Source organism: Mesoplodon bidens, assembly GCF_964165515.1.
Source record: "Mesoplodon bidens genome assembly, chromosome: 7".
NCBI lineage: Eukaryota > Metazoa > Chordata > Mammalia > Artiodactyla > Ziphiidae > Mesoplodon > Mesoplodon bidens.
Window position 1 is genome coordinate 61,599,029 of NC_138164.1, and position 25,602 is coordinate 61,624,630.

General features: G+C 45.1%; 1 protein-coding gene across 3 annotated transcripts; it reads left to right on the forward strand.

Moving 5' to 3' along the window:
• Positions 1–8,732: 8,732 nt before the first annotated feature.
• On the forward strand, positions 8,733–25,248 carry NEU3 (neuraminidase 3). 3 transcript variants are annotated; one of them, XM_081238760.1, is made up of 3 exons: positions 8,733–9,048; positions 13,515–13,726; positions 22,279–25,248. In XM_081238760.1, exons 1-3 carry the CDS (start codon positions 9,024–9,026, stop codon positions 23,356–23,358), a joined length of 1,317 nt encoding a protein of 438 aa, XP_081094886.1. In that variant the 5' UTR covers positions 8,733–9,023; the 3' UTR covers positions 23,359–25,248. The 3 variants fall into 3 exon arrangements, with proteins under 3 accessions (XP_081094886.1, XP_081094887.1, XP_081094888.1); XM_081238761.1 differs by lacking the exon at positions 13,515–13,726; XM_081238762.1 differs by lacking the exons at positions 8,733–9,048; positions 13,515–13,726 and adding an exon at positions 13,738–14,194.
• The last annotated feature ends 354 nt before the right edge of the window (positions 25,249–25,602 follow it).

The following is a 25,602-nucleotide window of genomic DNA, read 5'->3' on the forward strand; positions in this document are numbered from 1 at the left end:
AGGATAATTAACCTCTTTTTATGCCATGGACCTTTTATGACAGTCTGGTGTTGTCTATGACCCCCTTCTCAGAATAATGTTTTAAATATATTATTGCCTGCTAATGAGGATTAGGGATGTGGTTGTCGGCTCTTACTACTGGGAAGTAGGTTCAAAGACAATTGCTCAGAAGGTGTGCTGGTTGTTGCTCACTTTCCTCTGAGCAGGAGGACTTCCTGACTAATCTGGCAGTCACCTTCGGATTTGCCCCATTATAACTACTGACACTAATATTCATCCCTGGTGGGCAGCAGATTCCTCTTCCTTTCAGACAGCAGTTACAGAGACACACACCTACACAAGCATGAAAGGAGGGAAGTTCCCTGCTTCTGTGAACAGAAACCAGGTGAATTGTTACTTTGGCTGGTTTGCTTGGGTGAGGAGGGATGGCAGCTGTTAGATTGTCTGGCAGCCAGCCCCCTCCTGCAGTTTATCCTGCAGTTTATCGTGCCAACCTTAGTTCCAGTCAGAGACAACAGTAAAGGTCTCAAAATTTTTTGCAGTGGGTCTTGGCTGCTGTAATGGAGCTTTGGCTCTTTGGGGGAGATTTCCCTGTGACTGACAAACTCCTCTGGGAAACTGCTGATTAGTATTGAATAGTATTCAGTATCAGTATTCAGGCTCTGATTTGGTTTATAATGCTGTCAAAGGTGACCCACTGGAGAATGAGAAAGTGTTGGGAGAGGCAATCTGCCATGAGCCCTAAGCATCCCTGCACGTTCTTGCTTCATATGAATGCAAGACCCTGACTACTCTTTTCCTGGGCTGTATCTCAGTGTTCTGTTGATAGTGAGCTATCTTGAGAGAGGAGGTAATGTCTCTTCCCTGGGAGCAAGTTTGCCCACTGTTCACTATAAGCGTTGACTCCCCCAAGCTCAGGGTTCTTTTCCCGTGACACAACCCACTGCACGTGTAGGCATCCATCAAGGCCTATCTGCATCACTTTTGTTGGGGCGGGGGGTAGGGGGAACTGGCATTGCTGCTTGCTGCACTATAAGTAATAAAGTTCTTTGATCCAGGAGTCTCATGTCATCTGCCAGTATCCATGAAAAAATAATAGGTTAACTTGTTAGTTTGCAAATAGGATAAAATTTGAGATCCTTCATAGACTACTCTTGACAGTTTGGTAACAAGGATGGGATCCTGACAGACAAGGCTTTCCAGAAGAGAAAGGTCATGGGCCAGGTGAGGATATGAGAAGATAACCTGGGGTCTGATAGCAAATGTTGCTGAGCAAGGAGAGGAATAAGGGTCCCTAGTTGTCCTACGTGTTAATGAATGTTTTGAGGCTGAGCAGTGAGAGGTAGGATTGAAACACATTGTCCAACTGGTACTTAGGTTGTTGCTCATTCTCTTTGGGGCAGGAGGAGGAAAGGATGTTTTGACAATGAGGCAGCAAGCCTGTGGCCCCAGCTGAAGGCAGTATGGCTGGCTGATGAGTAAAGGCTTCCCCAAAGGTGAAATAAGTGGTGTCAGCAATAAGGATGTAGAGCATTGAGTGGACCCAAAATATTAGGAGTCCAAGCAGGTAACCACTTGAAGGAAACGTAAGTACATGACCTGATCCCTCTTGCTCCCTCTCCTACTTTAAGGAAAGAAGCTGTGTATGCTGGGGGATCTTTGAGGAGGGGAGGGATTCCTCTTTTCTAGCTCTGTTGAATATAAGTAAGTCACCATCCTACTTCGCCCCATGGGGACAGGGAACCCTGGGCACAGGAATGGTCAAAAGTGCCAAGGACTGTGAGGCAGATGCACAGTGGTGTGCAGGGGGGCAAAAACCCCCAAAATAACAGTCCCTGAGCTGCAGGTGCTTATCGGAGCCAAGAGGTACACAAGGGAAGAGGCAGCACTGACCCTGGAGGAGGAGTCAGGAGCAAAGTTCCTCTCACGGACCCAGCCTGTAGGTTAGCCTCTCCCACTCCTGTGATGTCCCCACACTCTTGGCTGGGAGAGAGCAGCGTCTCTTGGTGGCTGTGGCTGTGGCCTGCAACATACCTGTTTTAAACTACTTGGTTTGGGTTCCCGTGATGAGGGGAAAGTACCTGAATTCAGCTGGTGAGGTTTGGACGCAGTTTGCAATGGGAAAGGAAAATTAAAACGACCTGTAGAGGGAGCCTCTAAATAGATTCAGCGTACTAACGTTTTGTGCCTTTCGCATCAACGTGTTACTGAGAGCAGGTGGACGTTTGATTGAACTGTGAATGCTCTTAAGTCTCCCATTCTGCGGCTACTACTGCATAGAGAGGGAAGGGACCCCTGTCTCCTCTTGGGTAGTCTAACAAAAATAATATAGAATTCTAAGAGGAAAGATGAAAGCCACAGATTTAGTTGAAAATCTGGTGACTGCTGGAGTACTCAGGCCATTTCCCAGTACAGCAGTGTACTTTGCAGGCATCAAGTACCTCCTTTTAAAAAGGTGGACAGCTGTTAGGCTACTACAGAGCTACTACTGAAACTGAACACCTGGCCCATAGAAGCCTCATAGCTCTGGCCTAACATCCCCATTTGGGGCCATATTAACTGAGATTTGACAACTAACAAAAAGGAGCCCAGGGGCTTCCCTCGTGGCGCAGTGGTTGAGAATCCGCCTGCCAGTGCAGGGGACACTGGATCGAGCCCTGGTCCAGGAAGATCCCACATGCCGCGGAGCAACTAAGCCCGTGCACCACAACTGCTGAGCCTGTGCCCTAGAGCCCACGAGCCACAACTACTGAGCCATGTGCCACAACTACTGAAGCCCACACACCTAGAGCCCATGCTCTGCAACAAGAGAAGCCACCACAATGAGAAGCCCACGCACAGCAACGAAGACCCAACACAGACAAAAAAAAAAAAAAAAAAAAGAGCCCAGCAGTCCCCTAGTCAAGAGAAAATGGCATGTTCTGGGATGCAGCCAGCCTCACCGTCTTAGTTTTACATGAAAAAGTGACAGCTACTCCCTTGGAGGAAATGTAGTTCCCACCTGGCTGCCTGAAGTAAAGCTACTGACTCACTGGGGTCCTTGATCCAAAGGGATTTCTCCAATCAAATTCCTGGGCCTGATTCACTGATGTTGCAGTTAAGTTGAAAGCTGTTGGTGTCCAATGACAATTCTGGAAGACTGACTACAGTAAGGGCTTGATCAGCACAAAGGGCTGAATTGAAAACTGTCACTCTTACCCTAGACAATATTACTAGGGACCAGACAGGTTATATTTTCACTGACTCTTGGCTGTTGCCAAAGGCCTGGTCTTCTGGTGTGTCACTTGGAAGATTACAGACTGTCAAAGATACTCTTCTTTGAGGCCCCAAAATAGAAATGAATTACAGCTATTAATTGAACTGTCTGGGTCATTTATGTGGGGGCCTATTCAGTGGGGGCCAACTACAGTCAAGCTGCCAATGGATCCATCATCTCACCAGACATGGCATTACATGCACCGTCACAGCCTTGGCACAAAGTTAAATGGCTTATGCTTCTGAGGCAGAGGCTACCACTGCATACCACACTTGTGACTCCTGTTTGTCTAGCCATGAGTGAGGCTACCTAGCACAGGGCATGGCCTCCACCCACTCCTGGCTGATTACCAGTAGTGCCTCACCACTCTTGACACTTTTTCAGGTTACAGGGTTGTTCTAGTCCAATCCACCAACTCCAACCACACTATTTTTGGTCTTGAAACCAATCTGCTTTATGTTTTTCTTATCTATATGCAGTCTGACAATGGTACAACTTTTATTGCAAAAGTCACCCAATAGTGGGCTAATAGTCAAGGTATTTGATGGACCTTCCACTCTTTAATCCACAAGCATATAGTGTTGTTGAGTGTTGGAACAGCCTACTCAAAAAATGTACTCAAAACATTTCTGATTCTACCTCTCATCTCATTCTAGTCAATACATCTTGGTAAGGCGGTGTGGTCACTGAATGTGGCTGTCCCCAGATCAATCGCTTCCTCTTTACTGCTGTATTAGGGTTCTCCAGAGAAACAGAACTAATAGGATATGTTTATGTATATATAAAGAGGTGTATTATAAGGAATTGGCTCACATGATTATGGAGGCTGAGAAGTCCCATGATCTTCTGTCTGTAAGCTGGAGACCCAGGAGAGCTGCTGGTGTAGTTCCAGTATGAATTCAACGGCCTGAGAATCAGGAGAACCAATGGTGTAAGCTCCATTCCAGAAGTAGAAGAAGACTGATGTCCTAGCTTGAAAGCAGTCAGGCAGAGGAAGTAAATTCTCCCTTACCCCGACTCTTGTTCTATTCAGGCCTCCAACAGATTGGATAAGACCCACCTGCATCGGGGAGGGCAGTCTGCTTTACTGAGTCTACTGATTCAAATAGGAATCTCTTCCAGAAATACCCTCAGACATACCTAGAATAATGCCTAACCAAATATCTGGGCACTATCCCAGTTAAGTTGACACAAAATATCTGTCCCAGGCAAGCTGAAACATACAATTAACTATCACAGCTGTTTACTGGGTAATGATCAGAAAGAGAAGGGTTGGGGATTGTTGTACAGGTTTATTTTGAAAATTTAGTATATGCCCTGACCATTGTTGGGCATGATGTTTCTTTGCCCTAATAGCATTTGCAGGCTAGCCTAGGTGCTACATCCCCCGGGTGACAGCTAAGCCAGAAGGAGGCCTAGATTTTTTTAAATTCTGGTTCAGCCACCTGGATTCTCTTGTTGCTTTGACATAGTCCTAGATCATAACATTTGGAAAAAGAGCCAACCCTGGAGCCTTCCTTTCAAAGGAAAATGGCCTAGTACAACTATCTCAAACTACTGCAAGCTCCTTAAACTCAACTAACTGCTAGGTTTGCTATCCCCCACAAGATGGCTCTGACCACAGTTTGATTCCTTTTAACCATTCCTTTTAACCTACTGAGAAGTCTTATCAGAAACATTAGGTGTACTTTCAGCTCCTATAGTCTCATGAAAAACACATGTCACAGGCTCTAGACATGTGTCCCTCACCCTCATTCTTGTAGCTATTGCTCAGTCATCCTGCGGAATGGACAGATGCTACCTGACTTGTGGCATGGATGCATGGGATAGGTTGGACTAACCTATCAGGCAGTCTTTCCAAAAATAAGGACTGGTTTCAATGATTCTAAATGAACTGGGAGGGACTTCCCTGGTGGTGCAGTGGTTAAGAATCCGCCTGCCAATGCAGGGGACACAGGTTCGATCCCTGGTCTGGGAAGATCCCACATGCCATGGAGTAACTAAGCCCGTGTGCCACAACTACTGAACCTGCGCTCTAGAGCCCGCAAGCTGTGACTACTGAGCCTGCGCACCACAACTGCTGAAGCCCATGTGCTCTAGGGCCCGCGAGCCACAACTACTGAAGCCTGCATGCCTAGAGCCTGTGCTCTGCAACAAGAGAAGCCACCACAATGAGAAGCCGGCGCACTGCAACGAAGAGTAGCCCCCGCTCGCCGCAACTAGAGAAAGCCCCCATGCAGCAATGAAGACCCAATGCAGCCAAAAATAAAAATAAATAAATAAATGAACTGGGAACTCTGAGGCCTACCAGGTGGGCAGGAGGTTTACATTAGGGACATTGTCAATCTGTGTCCCCTGAATGATGTAGATCCCACTTGGGAGGCCCCAGCAATTGTAAACAGGGACATCATATATGTCCCCAGGACTATACTTCCTTTGTGGAAGCCAGGCATTAACTTGCCTTCCTCCCTGAAAACATGGTGTCTTGCACCATAGGGTGGGTCATGATCAACCTTCAAGCGTTTAAGGAAGCACCACCAGCAGATCATGTAGCCTTCAGATGACTGTGGAGATGGCTCCAACATGAGGCTACCCTTGGTTACACAGGGAGCTTCCTGGAAGGGTGACCTACTCATTTATGCACTTCTTCAGGAGGTTATCCCTATCTTGAGAGTCATCCTATTAGAAATGTTGATATGAAATTCGTTCCCGACTTTAGCTGAAGCCATCAATAATATACCTCAGCCCTGGAAGGCATTCAGGTGAACTTCAACTCACTGGCCACTGTAGTTATGAATGATAGAATTGTTCTTGACTTCCTTGTGGGCCAAGGTAAAGTCTGCAATGGCTAATATAACCTGTTGTACTTGGATTAATGCCTCAGGCAGGGTACAGGTCAATGCATAAACTAGAGAATACCACCTGGCATTCCAAGATAGATCTTAATGGCTTATGGTTGGTTTCTCGGTGGTTGTTTTTCCAGCTGGTTGGGTCCAGGCCCTTGGTTGTGGTTGAGGTCAATTCTGCTGGTTGGTCTCATCCTGTTGCTTGGATGTATACTTGGATAGTATCCTTAATTAAATGCTGTAGGAGACCATTAGAATAGATTTGGTTCCATCTCTATCAGATTAATCAGAGTGGCCGATGAAGTGGCAAACTCAGAAAATTCATCAGAATCCATCTGTACAAAGTGCTGTGGAGGCCAGAAGAGGAATAACTGTTTAGCATGGAGGCCTGGAAGGTCCTTATACAGGAAATGAAATGTATTTGATCTGAGCTATGGATGAGGAGTGGGGCCAAGTGTGCCCTCTTTACAGATGAGGAACCTGAGGCACAGAAGTTAAACAACTTGCCAAGCTTACTCAGCTAGGAAGTGGGAAGTCAGGATTGGAGTCAAGATCGCTTCACCTCCAAATATAGAGATTGCTACTAAACTTCACTGCCTCGGGCATTAGACTGAGACCAGCAAAGAAGAACTGAGAGAGACTTGGCATTAGCTTTAGATATTTTTCTAAAATTGACTTGGTGATCCAAGTTGGTGATTGTGTGCTTGGAGAGGTCTGGTGAAAAACCCTAGGACTTTGTATGAACCAATCTTTAAAAATGAAATAGTTTAGACAAACAATAAGGCTTAAAGAATAATAAAGTGAACACCCATGAACCCACTGCCACCTTTAAAAAATATGTTACCGATACAATTGAAGTCCCTTGGGTTTTCTTAATCACACCCTACTTCCTGCACTCCCAGAAGTGACTGTGATCCTGAATTTGCTATCTTATTCCTTTGCATTTTCTTCACACGTGTCCACTAACAATACATAGTATTATTATTTTACATGTTTTAAAACTTTATATATTGTATTTGGTTGAGCGTTCCCAAGATTCAGATTCAGCCCTAGATTCAGAGATTTGCTAGAAGTACTCATAGGACTGAAACAGGAGGGAAGGGGGCAGGGCACAGCCTTTAAAAGAATGACATAACCCGAGGACACAACATAAACTGATTAGAACCAAATAGGTCCAAGGTGGCAGATGAGTCAACTTCCACTAGACCTTGAGCCTCAGTATATGCTCATTGTAACACATAAGCAAGCTAAATGACACACCTACAGGCGCCATAATAGTTCCAAGGCTGACCATAAAGGTAAAAAATTAGGCAGTGGCCTGATTCCTAGAAATCCCCACCCTTTCTCCCAAATAGCTGGAATACTCCTCCCACTCATTAGCCTATGCAATTACCCACCTCTATAAAAACTGACAACCCCATACCCTGGGGCTGCTCTCGCCTTCTGAGATGGCCCACACTCTGTTTGTGGAGTGTGTTTCTCTCTAAATAAATCCACTTCTTACCTCTGACTTTGTCTCCCACTGAATTCTTTCTGCGATGAGACATCAAGAACCTGAGCTTCATTAAATCCTGAGACCAGGTGTGTGATCTCAGTTAAAAGACCGTGGGTTCAAGTCCCAATCTGGATTTTGGCTGGGTTTGAGTCCTGGCCGGTGGGTTCAAGTCCCAGTTGGAGTTACACGGTTTCAGCACTAGGCTATAGTTGTACTCACGGCTAAGATTGATTACAGCAATGTATTTAGTATGGACACACACTGGATCATCAGAGAAAAGGACTGCAGGCTGAGTCTGAAAGCATCCATGTATAGGCTTTCTTATGCTCTCTCCCTCTCATGAGAGATCACACTTTCCCCCAGCACAAATGCAGCATGTGCGCCATATTTCTGTCTAGAGAACCCATTAGAGACTCAGCACCCACAGTTTTTATTGGCCACGTGGGCACTCTCTTCCCAGCATGTTTCAAAATTCCAGACTCTCAGAAGGAAAGCAGGTGTTTAGCATAAACCGTAATGTGTTCAAATAGCCTGTGCACGGACTACTTTCATAAATTGGAATTCTACTATAGGAAGAGCTTTCCTTTCTCCCCTGTTTATAATATTTATTCAATTGTGCATATCAATGTGGACTTGTGGGTTTTTATCTTATTCAGTGGGTCGTAATCTAATACTATTATTTTCTCAAAAAATATATACACATGCACACACGTAAATATATAAAATAACACATATAAATATAATTTTTATTTTCTTAACGGTGGGTTGCCCAATGCTCTGGATCTCTGGACCTTTTAGTTGAGTCCCCTCTGAGGCCCGGAACCTTCGCTCCACTCTCAAGCTGTCCAGGGAAGTTTTAAGCGTGATACCCATCAACAGACCGGCAACCAATAGGTGGGAGCATGGGAAAAGGGGACTGAAGACAGAGGAGCGGAATGGAGGGGTGAGGGGCGGAGCCAGGGAGCTCCGCAGCCATTGGACGGGCTGGTGGTCGGGTGGTGGGAGAGGAAGGGGCAAATCCTAAGCCACGGCTGGGTCGGGACTGGGGGCCGGAGAGAGGAGGGATTTCCCAGCCTGGGCAGAGAAGGGACCGGGCGGCGGAAGGAGAGGGGTGGGGCTTTGGCTGAAATGGCCCGAGGGGGCGGGGCTAACTCCCCGCCTCAGCCAATGGCCTGACCCAACCGCAGGCGGGCTGCGGCCTCCGCGCGTCCGGGACTGGCTTTCCTACCTGCTCTTCTCGGTGTCTTGGGTCTGTCAGCCCCGCTGCCGGCCTCTCGAGGTCTCTGTCGGCCTGCTTCTTTACTTTTCGTGGTTTGTGTCCGCGTCCGCAGTCCCTCTCCTGTCTCTCCAGCGTTGGTCATTCTCCCGGGCTTCAGTGTACGAGACGTGAGGGCTTGACCCCGCGCCCAGACCTACCCCAAGAAAGATGGAGGAGCCGGGGTCCCGCGCAGGTGAGTGGGGCTGGGAGACTGGAGAGCCCCCCAAAACGTGGGGCGCTGTGACTCTGGGGACAGGTTTGGCAGTACTTTCTGGGCTTAGGGAATCCAGTCTGCGGGGAATATTGGGTCAGACACACCCCAGTTGGCTAGGGTCTCAGACAGAGCCAGAAAGTGTTTTTGGCTAGATCTGGTTTTGTTTTCCTTCGACAGAAGCCAAACTTATTTAGAGATGAAAGGGATCTGAGACTGGGAAAACCCTTCTTACTAAAGGGGGTCTGTAGGCAGCAGAGCCCTGAGCTGAAACTTAGGAGACTTGGGCCTTGGTCCGGGTTTTGTTACTGACTCATTGAGTGGCCTTAGAGGAGTTTATTCCCCTCTGTGGGCCTGAGTTTTCCCATGTGTACCATGACCACAGGACCATGGTTTGGACCACAGGATCTTCAAAGGCCTGACGTGCGACGGGTGCTCCTTAAGTATTAGTAGTTAGGAGTGAATAAAGAAAGGAGGCCTCCTTCTGGGGTTCACTGGAGGCTGCTTGGCGCTCTGGATTAATTGGAGTCTATGGAATTACACTTGAGAAAGCTTGAGAAATAGGTGATATTATCTCCATTACAAGTGAGAAAACTGAGGTTCAGAGGTGAATTTGACTTGGTAGTGTCAAAGCCAAGTCAGTCTTCAAAGTCCATGCTACACTATACTTTCTTCCAGTGAGAGAGCAGGGAGGGCTTGATTGAAAGGTGATTATATGGAGCGGCAATTGATCACGTTGAGTTCTCTGCTAAAATGAACAACTCCGGAGCAGAACTATATCTGATTCTTCTCTATCCCTAGCTCCCGGCTTACGGTTTGTGCGAAACAGTTTGGGTATCAATGCCAGAGTCACCACCTGTGTTACCATTGTCATCAACATGATCGGCATAATTAATAAAAAGTAATGATAGGGACTCTAATTGTTATAGTGATAGCAAAGCCATAAGTGAAATTGTGACGACATCTGAATTTATAATACTTTTACTTACATAGTGCTTTAAAGTTTATAAAACATTTTTGAGTGGTTCTTCATTCAGTCATCTTAGGTAGGTATTATTGTCATCCACATTTTATAAGCAAGGAATCCAAGACCTAGAGAGATTAACTGACTAGCACAAGGTCACGCAGTAAGAACTTGTGCTTCTCCTTACGTGCTCTCTCCACTTCCTCTCCTTTTCTTTTTTCCTAGTCCTCCCTGCCCATTCCCATGCTTATTCTGTGCTTCATTCTTCTTACCACCCAGAGACATCCTGTTGTGGTGTTAACCAATAATCATGTGTTGGCTGATGATTAATAGTATTGATATTAACTTATATATCTTATAAGAGTTTAAAATATGACCTCTCCCAGAGGTGCAGAGGGATTTAAATACTTTTAGGAAGGGGAGTTGTGATTGTGGTTGCCATTTTCATCATCATCATCCACAAGTTTCAAGGAGTAAAACTAGAATATGTAGTGATTGACAGTCTAAAAATAGTAACTGTCCTATATTAAGCTCATACTGTGTCATGGGCCCTGTAACAGACACTTAAACTTTTTAACTTAATTCTTTCACTCATTCTACTGAATCTTATAAGGAGGATCCAGAAGCATAGAGAAGTTAAATAACATGCCCAAGTTCATGCAGTCCTGGCCTGGTCCACACCTTATGTTCTAAACCATTACACCAGCTTGGCCCAGGGACAGATCTTTACTTAGAAGAAAGCCTGACCCTCTGGCAGGAGAGCCTGAACTGGGGAGAGAGAGGTGTGCTCAAGCATGGTGTGAGGAAGACACCTGAGAGCCCAGAATTGGAATGAAGGGAGGCTTTTCTTCTGGACTCTGGAGGCCACCTCCCCACCCCCTCAGATAGTGAGCTGTGATTCTTCTCGCTTTAGGTTAGGAACAAGTGAAATGAATTATTCATATGCTAAATGAATTCATATGCTAAATAAATCATTCATATGCTGTCAATGACAAAGCTTGTCTTGACTGACACTATGAGGCTGTAGCCCAAAGCAGTGCAGCTTTCCCCTTCAGTTCATTGCCCCGAAGCCTACCTGAGAGAGAGGTCTTTTTTTTTTATTAGTTTCTGCTTTATAACAAAGTGAATCAGTCATACATATACATCTGTTCCCACATCCCTTCCCTCTTGCGTCTCCCTCCCTCCCACCCTCCCTATCCCACCCCTCCAGGCGGTCACCAAGCACCGAGCTCATCTCCCTGTGCTATGCGGCTGCTTCCCACTATGAGAGAGAGGTCTTAAATGCATACTTGATCTTGGCATTCCTCTGCCAAAAACTGTTGAGTGGCTCCCTACCTGTGGGAATAAACACCTTAATAAGGTATCAAAGCCTCCCAGGATTTGCACTCACCTGACCCCTTCAGTCCCACCTTTGCTCACAGCTTTTGCACTCCACTGTAGTTGTACTGGATTACTGCGAGTCCCCACAGCTCACTGTGTTTTCTGTGACCTTTAGGCTTTTCACATCCGCTCCCTCTGCCCTTCTCCTTCAGTTGGCCATAACCCACTATTCATGCTTTAAGATCCAGCTCACCCATTCATTCAGTCATTCAATGAATATTTGTCAAGTGCCTATGAATTACCAGGCAAGGTTCTAGGTGTAGAGGCATATCAGGGAACAAAACAGACATATCCCTGCCCTTCATGGAACTTCTATTCTGTGAGGTATATTAAATAAGTATAATATACGGGTGATGGTAAGTGGCATGGAGAATAGAGCAGGAATAGGGGATAGAGAGGGGCAAGAGAGTTGTCAGGGAAGCCCTCACTGATTGGATGATGTTTGAATAGAGCTGAAGGAGGTGAGGGAGTGAGGTCTGTGCCTATCTGAATGTTCCAGGCCCAGAGTATAAGGATGTGAGACAGGAGATCCCATGGCTTATTACCCCTCCAAAACTCCACCACTGCTGCCTTCATCTAGACAGTTGCCCTTTTCTGTTTTCCTGCATGCTCTCATGTTGACCTCTAAAGTAGCACTTACTACATGATATTATAATTGTCTATGTATATGTCTGTTTCGCTCACCTGGATGTGGGTTTCTTGAGGGCAGGGACCTCTGATTCCTTTCTGTCTCCTCAGCACCTACCTTATGGTCTAACCTTCTGAGTGGGCACTCAGAAATATTTATTAAATAAATGAGTAAGGCCTTATGGGCCTCATTCTTACAGCCTGATTATTTTTACAAATGATTTGGAAGACAGAGCTTGGATGACAGGTGGTGAGAGAAAATATAATAATTCTAAGCTTGGTTCTGTCTGTCTGACTGGATTCGCTTTTTGGGCCTCTGAGAAGTTGAACGAACACCTGATTTACTTTGAGAAATGTACCTAGAGATTTCCATTTTCAGCATGATGGCAGGCTAGCTAACCTGTAAAATGGTGTATAAATATAACAAAGTCTTTTATAGCTGAATTTGCAAGAAAGTAAGAGAAATCCCCAGGCCTAAAAACCGAGAGTAAACTGAAAACTGGAGAAGTTAGCCCCTTTACCTGACCTCAGCTGCCCTAGATGTTTGCATGTCCCACTTACCTAGAAGCTTGGGCTTTAATATACCTGCTGTTACAGTGAATGAAACTATGAGCCCACCTGGGTTTGACTCTGGTTGGAAGTGAGATCCCCGCATGAAGCTAGATGCCTTGAAAATCTGTGTCCTCTGATCAAGTGGAGTAGGAAAAAAAAGTCTTACTACTGACAGAGATGACAAAGAAGATTGCCTCTTCTAGGCTCCAATAGAAGGGGAAAGTTTGCCTAGAGAATTCTTTTTTTTTAATAAATAAATAAATTTATTTTAAAAAAACAAAATAGGACAAAGATTCCCATATAACTTTCATACGGACTTACCAGTTTGTAACATTTTACCCCGTTTGCTATATCATTTCCTCCCTCTCTCTGTCTCTCTCTGTCTCTGTCCTTGTCTCTTCATGCATACATACATACATATGTACATACATACATACACACATACATAAGTGTGTGTGTCTAATACTTCTTCAGAATCACTTGAGACCAATTTTCACATATCATCTGCATCTACCTGCCTGGAGAATTCTTAACCACAGGCATTCCCTCATATGGATTTGGGTTTATGTTTATATTACCTGAATGGCCTAAAAACTCCACACCAAGAAATTGACATTAGAAACCATCCGGGCTGGTAATACCTCTGAATGCTCGGCAGAAGCACATACAGAATCTCTCTGGAGAGACACTTGACACAGGCTGCATAGGATTCCCACAGAGTCTGGAGGATAGACTTGTTAAATGAGAGTGCCTACTGCATGCTTTGTACTGTTGAGATCATGATGTTACTTTTGTATAAAAAAATAAACGTTTGAGTACATCTTTGCCTCCCAGTGATCTCCAGAAATGGAATGATAGAGCAGAACTTGTATACAAGCCAGCATTTGAATGTGGACACACGTTTATCTGCCTCCTATCCTTGCAGAGGTCATGGAAGAAATGACATCGTGCTCCTTCAACAGCCCTCTGTTCCAGCAGGAGGACAAGAGGGGGATCACCTACCGGATCCCAGCCTTGCTCTATGTGCCCCCTACCCAGACCTTCCTGGCCTTTGCAGAGAAGCGCTCCTCGAGCAGGGATGAGGATGCTCTCCACCTGGTGCTGAGGCGAGGGTTGAGGACTGGGCACTCAGTACAGGTGACTCCTTATCCCAGATCTGAGCCTGGGCCTCCGTTTCTGCACTGCTCTGAGTATGTCAGAGTCTGTGTCTTTCCCCATCAATGCAAGAAAAGCCTTGTATCAGAGCTGAGGAGGAAAAAAGGCAGTAACAGCAATGCTTTCAGTTCCTGAGTACTTCCTGTGTGCCAGGGGCACACTGAATCTCACAGCCATTCTGTGATGTAGGAAATACTGTCAGTCACATTTTACAGATGAGGAAACTGAGGCTCAGAGAGGTTGCTATTTGCTCAAGGTCACACAGCTATAATAAAGCAGTAAAAGCAGGCTTCAAACTCGGTCTCTGACTAGAGGCCTCCATGGTTTGTTCAGTTTGGCCAACATGTGGTGTGCTTTTCATTCACATTCTCTTTTATCCTCATAAGTCATCGGAGGAAGTAAGCATTGTTAATCCAGTTTTGCTGATGAGGGATCCTGGTGCTCCAACAGGTAGGTAGCTTGTTCAAGACCACAACTACCAGAAGATGCGGGGGAGGCAGGATGACGACACCCATACTCCCTTCCCCTTCCTGCTCTTCCTCTCCCCTGTGCTTTATGTGAGGTAAATATTATGAGGCCTGTTTTACAACAGGAAACTGGAGCTCGGAAGTAAAGTGACTTGCCTTAGGCACACACCTAATAAGAGGCAGAAATGGGTTTGGTGCCCTTGTCCCTAAGTAGCACATGTTTACTGTGTTTTTATGGGGGAGAGAATGGTTGCTGCTCTTGGGCCTATGAACCACAGGGTTACTTCAGATCCCATTTTTTCTCATTGTTGCCTTTTATGTCTCAGAGATTGCTGAAGTGAGGTTCAGGTGAGACAATGGATTTGAGAGTTACACACATACATACATTTTTTATAAGAGGTACTTTAATCCCTCTAACCTGCTCTGCTTTTCTACTCACAGAAACCTCACCATTAAAACTTCATGTCCATAGGGATGCCTTGTTTTGCTGTTACAGTGCAAATGCTTTTCTGCTGATGGTGGCCCTTGCCAGCAACCCCTGTCTTTGCTTTTGATGACTTACTCACATTTCCCTGTAGGGAAGTTTTTTACTTCAGGGAATTTCCATTCCCTGCTCTTACACCTTGTCACAAGTCTTTCTTATGGCTTCCCAGGGTCAAACCTCTGCTTATATCCCGGGTGTCCTGTAGCCCAACTTGGAGTTCTCGCTGTTTTGTTTCCTCCAGGACAGGCAATGCCTGTGGTTATGTTGCCCTGCTTTCTGTCACACACAGTTGGGCAGTTAAGCGTTTTTTAATCAGACCATACCTGTTACATAACCTCACTGGCCAGTAGTCACACACATTCACAAATGTGTCCACTTTAACTCATTCTCTCTTTTCTTTATTTTATTCACATTAATTCTCTCATTTACTTAATTGTAGTATCTTAAAGTTAGAAGAATTATCAGCCCAACTTCTTTCCCAATATAGAAATCTTCTGTATTCCATTGGTAGCTACTAATAGCTTAGTGGTTAAGAGCCTGGCTTTGGAGTCAGGCAAGACCCATCATTTATTGGCTGTGAACTTGAATACCTGACTCTTCTCTGTTTCATTGTCTGCAAAATATAATTAATAATAGCAATTACATAGTAGGAACTCAACATTAGTCATCTTCTATTAAGGGTCTACTTACCCAACTCCTCAAATGAGGAACTTAATCCTGTAGCAACTGTTAACTTTTTTTTTTTTTGAATGATACAATCTGTATTTCTCTATAATTACCCATTGGTCTTGTTCTGCCTTCTGTACATTGTATAGGTAAAGTCCCTTTTCTGGAGAACTGCTCTTTGATGTATCTGAAAACAGTATTCACACCCTCTGAGTCTTCTATTTTTTGGGTTCAACAGCTTCGGTTCTTTTATCAGCTGCTTAGACCACAGTCTTGATTTGGTTTCTGGTCCCTTGAAAACTGTGATTACTGTCCTTGGGACCTGGTGTGGGATGTCAGTGTCTTTTTTCAAAGTATGGTACTCAGAATTGAACTTAGGACCCTAGGGATGGACTGACCAGCTCAGCAGTGAGGTGGCTATCCCACCTTGTATCCTTTTAATACAGCCTAAGGTAAAGTGACATTTACTTTTTTTAAAAATAAATTTATTTACGTATTTATTTATTTTTGGCTGCCTTGGGTCTTCGTTGCTACGCGTGGGCTTTCTGTAGTTGTGGTGAGTGGGGGCTACTCTTCGTTGTGGTGCACGGGCTTCTCTGCGGTGGCTTCTCTTGTTGTGGAGCTCAGGCTCTAGGCGCATGGGCTTCAGTAGTTGTGGCACGCGGGCTCTAGAGCGCAGGCTCAGTAGTTGTGGCGCACGGGCTTAGCTGCTCCGCAGCATGTGGGATCTTTCTGGACCAGGGCTCAAACCCGTGTCCCCAGCATTGGCGGGCGGATTCTTAACCACTGCACCACCAGGGAAGTCCAACATTTACGTTTTTGGTAGCTGCATAAACGTTAAGTAGATGGTCAACTAAAACCTCCAAGACTTTTTCACATTTTTTGTTCTTTTTAAAACAGTTTTAATTGTGGTAAATACACCTAATGTAAAACTTTCCACCTTAACCATTTTAAGTGTACATTGCAGTATTGTTAACTGTATTACATTGTTATGGAACAGGTCTCTAGAACTTATTCATCAGTGCATGACTGTAACTTTTTTTTTTTTTTAAAGACAAAGGATCCTTTTTCACTTGTTTCCTCCACATTTATTTATTTATTAATTTTTGTGGTACGCGGGCCTCTCACTGTTGTGGCCTCTCCTGTTGCGGAAGCGGCCGTGGCTCACGGGCCCAGCCGCTCCACGGCATGTGGGATCTTCCCGGACCGGGGCACGAACCCGTGTCCCCTGCATCAGCAGGCGGATTCTCAACCACTGCACCACCAGGGAAGCCCTGACTGTAACTTTATACTCATTGAACAACTCATTTCCCCCGACCCCAAGCCCCTAGAAATTACTATTGTACTTTGTTTCTATGAATTTGATTACTTTAGATACTTCATGTAAGTGGAATCATGCAATATTTTGTCTTTTTGTGATTGGTTTCTTTACTTAGTATAACATCCTCAAGGTTCATCCATGTCATAGCATTATGTCAGGATTTCCTTCTTATTGTATTGTTAATCTGTTCTTTCATTTATCCATTTCGTTTATCCATTCATCAGTTGATGGACACTTAAGTTGCTCCCACCTTTTGGCTATTGTGAACATGTGTGTTCACACACAAAAGCCCCATTTGTTGTTCTTTAATCACGTTTCTCCATCTAAATTTTTAAGCCCAAGACTTGTTTTATCTCTGTCAAGCCTCAGCTTGTTTGCCATTGCTTCCACCTGGTTGAGATCGTTTGGCTTCTAACGCTTTAGTGTTTTGTTCACATTTTTTTCCAGCTTCATGTCAACTTTATATTAGACATATCTGGCCCATTTCGTTTTCTCCTCTCAGCTAATAAGGATGGCTGAGCTTCTGACTTCACAATGACTAGACTGCCCAATAACTTCTTTTTCTTCCTGTTCTTAAAGGGAGTGTCTGTGTTAATGGATTTCTTATATCTTCCTGGATCCTGCTCAAGGTTGTTGATCTGAGCAACCTTAACCATCCAAATGAGTTTGTAGCTGTTACTTCTCATCAGATCACATATTCAGTGCTATCCATGAAGTGTTGGTTTCCCCACAGGGTGCCAAGGACACAGGGGTACTATCCCCAGGGTGACAATAGAAAATTAAATCTGCTCCCCAGACCCTCTTGTTGGCACTTGGAAGGGAGAGGAGGCACGTAGTGGAGGAACATGGAGAAGAGCCTCCATACATTGTTTATAGAGTACTGTTTCCATCTGAGGGCACTTCTGTGATCCTTCTTCCTTCCATCCCTTCTCCTTCCTCCCACTTTCCTCCATTCCTCTCTCCCTCTGTCATCTTTCTTCCTTTCTCTTTCCCTTCCTTTTTTCTTCCCTTCAACATTTATTGAGCACCTACCAAGTACCAGGCATTAAGTCAGGGGATGTTGTGAAGGGAGGGGGATACAAAAGTTGAGAGACTCTGACCCCTCTTTGGGAAGAATTTGCACAACCAAATTGTAGAGAGAAAACAAAGCTGTGCACAGATGTGACTGTCCAAAACTCCCACCCAGAATCCACAAAGTGTCGCAAGGCAGGTTTATGCAGAGTGAGGTGTTTCCTTAGGAGTTCAAATGCAGCTGGGATCAGAGAAGCTGTCGTGCAGGGCATGGCGTCTAAGCTGATACTTGAAGTGGGTGTGTTAAAGATGAGCAGAACAGAAGGTGATTTCTCCCTGGCTTTCCCATATCCACACACGGTCTTTTCCTTCTCTGACATCCACAGTGCTTTCTTTATCTCCTCTCTCTGGTGGTGTCTTCGAGGCTCTGGAGTCAGCTCTGTGGGTGCCTTTCCTCTCCGTCTCAAGGCAGGCCTGGCTTCCCCTTCCTGCTGGTGGCCTGAGTTTTGATTACCCAAGAGTCACAGGGAACTGAGGTCCCTGCCTCCATTGGTTTAAAATACAGTCAGATCAGACAGCGATGTGGACTTCTCATGCATATAGTTTCCAGAGAGGAAGAAAACCATTTGAGAGGACTTAGGAAGCAATCTTTGATCAGTTAGCCAATCTGGGAGAGCTTCGTGGAGGAAGGTGGGCTTCTGCCCAATAATTAAGTTGACTTTGGCACATAATGTTTGAAGTGTTTACAGTGTACCAGGCACTCTGGTATAGAATGGGCTGCCCCAGAGATAGTGAGTTCCCTGTCCCTAGACCAGTTCAAGGAGAGACTGAATGGCCTTTATCCATAAGACTTAGAGGAGAATCTTCTGTAGGATGTGAGTTAGCACAAGATCCTTATAACTCTGAGATTCTATGATCTGAGCTTTGCTTAATAATATGCTTTGCTCATTCATGCAGGAGTTAATTTTTAAAAATCTTATTTTTTGTTTTGGGTAGTTAACACTTTCATATTGCTGAAGAATAAAAACAGTGTAAAAAGGTGTATACATCCCATTCCCAGTCCTCTGCCTCTTACAGGCAGTCACTATTGTTTCTTATGTATCCTTCTAGTGCTTCTTCATACAGAAAGGAAGTACAAAGTCTTTTTTTTTTTAATTTAAAAAACTTTAAAATTTATTTTTGGCTGCATTGGGTCTTTGTTGCTGCGTGCGGGCTTTCTCTAGTTGCAGCAAGTAGGGGCTACTCTTTGTTGCGGTGCGCAGGCTTCTCATTGCGGTGGCTTCTTGTTGCAGAGCACAGGCTTTAGGCGCGCGGGCTTCGGTAGTTGTGGCATGCGGGCTCAGTAGTTGTGGCTCGCAGGCTCTAGAATGCAGGCTCAGTAGTTGTGGCACACAGGCTTAGTTGCTCCGTGACATGTGGGATCTTCCTGGCCCAGGGCTCAAACCCATGTCCCCTGTGTTAGCAGGCGGATTCTTTTTTTTTTTTTTTTTTTTAACCCCTTTCCAGACAGGATATGAGGCAACTGATCATAACACTGTACTTTCTGTGTTAATTAATTTATAACATTGAAACTAAAGATGGAGTAACTTTAGTATATTCTAAATATTACATCTTGAGAAGCCTTCACAGTGCCTTTTATGTTAAAGGTGCACAATATATGTTTTTTATATAAATAAATGAATGAAGTCAAACAACATGACCAATCTCAGTGAACTCTGTAACTCCACAGTTATGTAACTATTAGAGTTATTACATTGTGGTGGAAGGCGGATTCTTAACTGTTGCGCCACCAGAGAAGTCCAAGTATATAGTCTTAATACTACCTTAAAAATGTTTTTCATGTAAAGTGATAACAGATACAGAAAACATAAAACATAATTGTCAAATGCACAAAACATAAATGTCAGCTCTGTGAATTGACAAAGCCAACACTTGTGGACTCACACTCAGCTCAAGAAATAGAATATTGCCAGCACCTCAGAAGCTTCTCATTCCCCCTCTCTTCTTCCCCAAAGGTAATTACTAGCCTGATTTATAGCTCTAGAGTTTTGCTTGGTTTTAATCTATGGATTCTTTATGTTTGGCTTCTTTTGTTCAGTATTCTTGAGGTTTATCCAGATTGTTGTATACAGCTGTATTTGTTCATTTTCATTGTTACATAATTTCCATTTTATGACTATACACAATGAATTGATCCATTCTGCTGTTGTTGCCAATTCAGGTTAGTGATTATGTGTACAGACACTGCAGCTCTGAATATTCTGCACATGTTTTTCAGTACTATGTGCATGCCTTTTGCTGGGTTGATATCTAGAAATGGCGTTACTGGATTATAGGGTATGTTTATATTCTACTTTAGTAGGTAATGCCAACCAGTTTTCTAGAGTGGTGGTTGTGAGGGCTGGTCTACTCCAGTTTCATCTGTACTTCTGGGACTTAGCCCTTTAAGGTTCCCTCAAAGCCTGGTGGGTTTAAAAGGGCCTCTAATTTTTGTCCTACTAGCCCTGTAGGGCTGTCAGATGAGTTGCTTGGCTTCTCAGCTTTTCAGTTACCTCTTTGAGAATTAGTAGAGATACCTGAGGGGAAAAGGTTCTCAAAATACCACGTCAGCTGCTCTGAATGAACTTTCAGTTTTTGGCCTATAATTCTTCATGGCCTTGTTTGCTCTCTGGTGCTTTCAAATGATGTTTTTGTCTTAATTTTTTTTTATCTATCCTAGTTCTCAGTAGAAAGTTTGGTTCAAATTACCTAGTTTGGGCTTCCCTGGTGGCGCAGTGGTTGAGAGTCCGCCTGCCAATGCAGGGGACACGGGTTCGTCCCCCAGTCCGGGAAGATCCCACATGCTGTGGAGTGGCTGGGCCCGTGAGCCATGGCCGCTGAGCCTGTGCATCCGGAGCCTGTGCTCCACAACGGGAGGGGCCACAACAGTGAGAGCCCTGCGTACCGCAAAAAAAAAAAAAAAAAAAAAAAAAATTACCTAGTTTGTTGTAATTGGAAGTCCTTTTCCTTCACATTTTCTTTTTTTTTTCTCTTTCTGTTGAGTTGTCTGATCTTGCTCTTTGCCCAGTTCTGTTGGGGTTTTTGGAAATTTTCTTACCAATTTCTAATATTGTTTTAAAAATATATTAAGGAAATTAGGTCTTTGCGGTATGTCTGATTAGGCATTATTTCATTTTATACTTACATCCCCTCTGTGAGCATGTTATTACATCCTCCATTTAATTGATGAGGAAATGGAGGTGAAGTGAGATTGAGTAACTTGCCCAAGATCACATGATGAGTGGTGAAGGCAAGGTTTGAACTAGATGTCTCTGACTCCATGCTTGAGTTTTTAATGGCGTCGTTATGAATTGCCTCCTGGGGTAGTAGAGGAAGGGAAAAAAAATCTTTGTCTTAAATTTCCCTTTATTTGCCTAAAACTTCCCTGTGTGTTGGCCTTTCTTTTCTTTTTCTTTTCTTCTTTATTTTTGGGGGGGAGGTGTCCTTTCTTTTTAAAAATATTTATCTTGCTCCCATCATGTGCTAGGCACTGGCAATACAAAATCAGAATAATTTGGTTTTTACCTTCAAAGGACTCATAATCTAGGAAGGGAGCCAGGCACATAAAAAATTACAGACATACCTCATTTTACTGCACTTCGCTTTACTGTGCTTCACAGATAATGCGTTTTTCACAAATTGAAGGTTTGTGGCAACTTTGCATCAAGCAGGTCGGCACCATTTTTCCAACAGCAATTGCTCACTTTGAGTCTCTGTGTCACATATTGGTAATTCTTGCGGTATTTCAAACCCTCCACCAGCAGAAAGATTGTAACTTGCTGAATGGCAGTTAGCATTTTTTTAGCAATACAGTATTTTTAAATTAAGCTATGTACATTGTTTATTTTTTTTGACATAATGCTATTACACACTTAATAGACTACAGCCTAGCGTAAATATAAATATACCAAAAAAATCCATGTGACTCACTTTATGGCGACATTCGCTTTATTGCGGTGATCTGGAACCGATTGTCTTTGGTAAGGGGTGGGAGGGAGCCTCATGCAAGGCTTCATAAAGGAGGTGACTTTGAGTTGAGTTTTGGACGATGAATTGGGCATGTAGACAAAGTGCAGAAGAGTGTTCCAGACAGAGGGGACAGCATGTACAATACCTAGCATTGCCTCTTTGCAGCTGATGAGTTATCCTATAATATTTGAGAATTCAGTGAACACTTGGGCCTTCATGATTTTATAGATTTCAGTACCATTTATTTCTTACCTCTGAGAAGTATTCATGCTTTTTTAAAAAAATATATTTATTTATTTATTTATGGCTGCATAGGGTCTTAGTGGAGGCACGCAGGATCTTTTGTTGCGGGATCTTTCCATGCGGCATCTTTTGTTGTGGTGCACGGGCTTAGTTGCCCCGAGGCATGTGGGATCTTAGTTCCCCGACCAGGGATTGAACCCACATCTCCTGCATTGGAAGGCGGATTCTTAACCACTGGACCATCAGAGAAGTCCCCAGTATTAATGCTTTTAATGAGCCTCATGTCTTCCTATTAATCTTTCACTCCTGCTCTTTCTCCCTTCCCCTTGTCTAGTGGGAACCCCTGAAGCCCCTGATGGAAGCCACATTACCTGGGCATCGGACCATGAACCCCTGTCCTGTGTGGGAGCAGAAGAGTGGCCGTGTGTACCTATTCTTCATCTGTGTGCGGGGCCATGTCACTGAGCGTCAACAGATTGTGTCAGGCAGGAATGCTGCCCGCCTCTGCTTCATCTGCAGTCAGGATGCTGGCTATTCATGGAGCGAGGTGAGGGACCTGACCGAGGAGGTCATTGGCCCAGAGGTGGAACATTGGGCCACGTTTGCTGTGGGCCCAGGTCATGGCATCCAGCTGCAGTCGGGGAGGCTGATCATCCCTGCATACGCCTACTACATCCCTTACCGGTTCTTTTGCTTTCGGCTACCATATAAAGCCAGGCCTCATTCCCTGATGATCTATAGTGATGACCTAGGAGCCACATGGCACCATGGCAGGCTTATTAAGACCATGGTGACAGTGGAGTGCGAAGTGGCAGAGGTAACCGGGAAGGCTGGCCATGCTGTGCTGTATTGCAGTGCCCGGACACCAAACAGGTGCCGGGCGGAGGCTCTCAGCACCGACCATGGTGAATGCTTTCAGAAACCAGCTCTGAGCCAACAGCTCTGTGAGCCCCCTCATGGCTGCCAAGGCAGTGTGGTGAGTTTCCGGTCCCTGGAGATCCCAAATGGGTGCCAGCACCCTGCTGGCAAAGATGCTCCTACCATTCAGCAGAGCCATCTGCTGGAGAGCTCACTGAGGCTAGAGCCAGAAGCTAGAACCCTGTCAGAATCATGGCTCTTGTACTCACACCCAACCAATAAGAAACGGAGGGTCGACCTTGGCATCTACCTCAACCAGAGCCCGTTGGAGGCTGCCTGCTGGTCCCGTCCCTGGATCTTGCACTGCGGGCCCTGTGGCTACTCTGATTTGGCTGCTCTGGAGAAGGAGGGCTTGTTTGGGTGTTTGTTTGAATGTGGGACCAAGCGGGAGTGTGAGCAGATTGCCTTCCGCCTGTTTACAGACCGAGAGATCCTGAGCCACGTGCAAGGGGACTGCACCAACCCTGGTAGGAGCTCTGAGCCAGCTCAGAACTAATTGGCTTAGGACCCAACTTTCCATAGAAGGGCTACCATAGGAGGCGACCACAGCCAGGACAGTGGAGGCCAGGATAACAGAGGTTACTGAAGTCTGCAGAGAATCCAAAATCGTAATATTCTGCTCCCTGCCTTTTTTCACTTCTCCAAAGAGCAAAATGAAAATTTTGCCATAGCTACTGCAGTCAAAAGGGCACTGAAGTGTGAGTTGAGAGACCATGATGTAGTCCTGGCTTTTCCACTGGCTTGCTTTGGGACCTTGGGCATGTCACCTGTACTCTCTGGGCCTCAGGTCTCCATCTGTAAAATGAGAGGATTGGGCCTGTGATTTCCCTTCTTCCCATCCCTAGGAAAGGCAGAGTGCCTGCATGCTCCCTGATCAGCAAGTCCTGGCTGCATATAGGACTCTTATCTCAAAATGGAAGTCAGAGGACTCAGCTTTTCAAATGACTCGCCACTCATCCACGTACGAGGTTACAAGCAGGTGTCATGGCACAGAGGAAGATGTGGGTGAGTTGTTCTGTTTTTAATAACAAAACACACACATCCTTCTAATCGTGCTCAGAGCGCTACAGGCTCACTGTTCTAGAGGAATTGGGCAAAATAGTAGGATCATGAGGTCACTTACCTTCTCCAGCTTTGCAGCTCTACTCAACCTTCCCTTATCCAGAAAGCATTATCTCCTAGGGAGAAAGTGAGAAGCTCAATGTCAGTGGGCCTTGATGATGGTACTTATTGTTTCTGATGGCATGACTCCTATGAAAGATCAACTTGAAGTTCATTTATTAGGATCGTTCTTAATGGGAAATGGACATGGGTTAGGACTTTAAAGCATTGGACAAAACTTCCCACGGTCTCTGCCCTCAAGGAGTTCACAGTTTATGGGGCTAGAAGAGGGAGAAAAGTCAAGAAAACAAATGCAGCTGGTAGGGTAGTGTGTAGATGTTGGGCTCTAACTTGGGGCGATGGTAGCTCCTGATGTCATTGTGCCCGGAGCCATCTGCCCCAGAGCTTGCCCAGGCTGCTGGGCTTCTCAGTTTGTTTTTCTCAGAATGTTGTCCTGGCCCAGCCGCTCCTTTACCCATGGAGAAGGTCTTCACCATTAGGAAGGTCTCTGGACTCCCAAAGCTCTGAATCAGGCGTATTTGTTCGGACCTACTGAAATCCCTGTTGGGGAAGTAGGGATGCCTCTTTGTCTAATAGATTTGGGGCCGAACTTGGCCAGTGCTGGTTCTCTCAGATGAAAGCAGATGGTCGCTCTTACTTTTGATTGTTTCCCCCATGAGCCTGTTACTGTGACAGATATTCTCTCATGAGAGATACCTTTTTTGTCCCTATTTGGGCGGATAATGCCTTAAACAGGCATCAGGTAAATATATTTCGTGCTGAGTAATGACCCTGGAGAGCAAGTCTTAGTCGTGGAACACAGCCTAGGAGGCTGGGGGTTGCAGTCCTACCAGTCAGATGGCAGGGAGTCCTACAGGATGGAAGTAGAGATTAACTTCACCTACTTCAGCGTATGGCTTAAGCCCAGGGCTTAGAGGGGCTTTTAAAAATCCCCTTAGCCTCTCATACATTTGCTAAAGTTATCTTCCCAATACACAGTTATGATCATTCTTTCACTCATTTATACATTTATCTAAATATTTCTATAACTGAGTGTCTAGGCATAAGGTGAGATACTTTCTATTGCCATTCCCTGGTTGAAAATCATGTCTGGCTCCTAATTGCCTACTAAAGGGTGTTTACATTTAGCCTGGCACGTAGGACCTTCAGTTGTTGGGTGAAATAATGAATACTCATCTGTACTTCTTTATATTGAAGCCACTATCAGAGAAGGCCTCTGTCAAGTTGGCAAGTGGAGGGGATGGGGCTTTGGGAGTGGGCGGAGTCAGTGGTAGAGGGAGGAGCTGGGGAGGGGAGAGGGCTGAAGGGCAGTCACCTCCCGACTAGTGGGAACTCCGTGTTCAGCAAAGCTGTCGTGGGCACCATACCCCAAATAGACAGGAATAGGGAAGGTGGCTAAGTTCTAAAACCAGAGCTAAAGGATGGAGAAAATGAGAATACGAAGACTTCTTTGGGGCCATCCAAGAAGGGAGTCGAAGAAGGGAGCTCAGTCACATGCCAGTGTGGACCACAGATGTCCAGTTCTCATAAGAAGTCCATCCATCTCTAAACTGCCCTCCCTTTTCTCCTTCCCCTTTGCTTCCTGTTTGCTTCTCCTTGGTGCCTAGCAATGAATCTC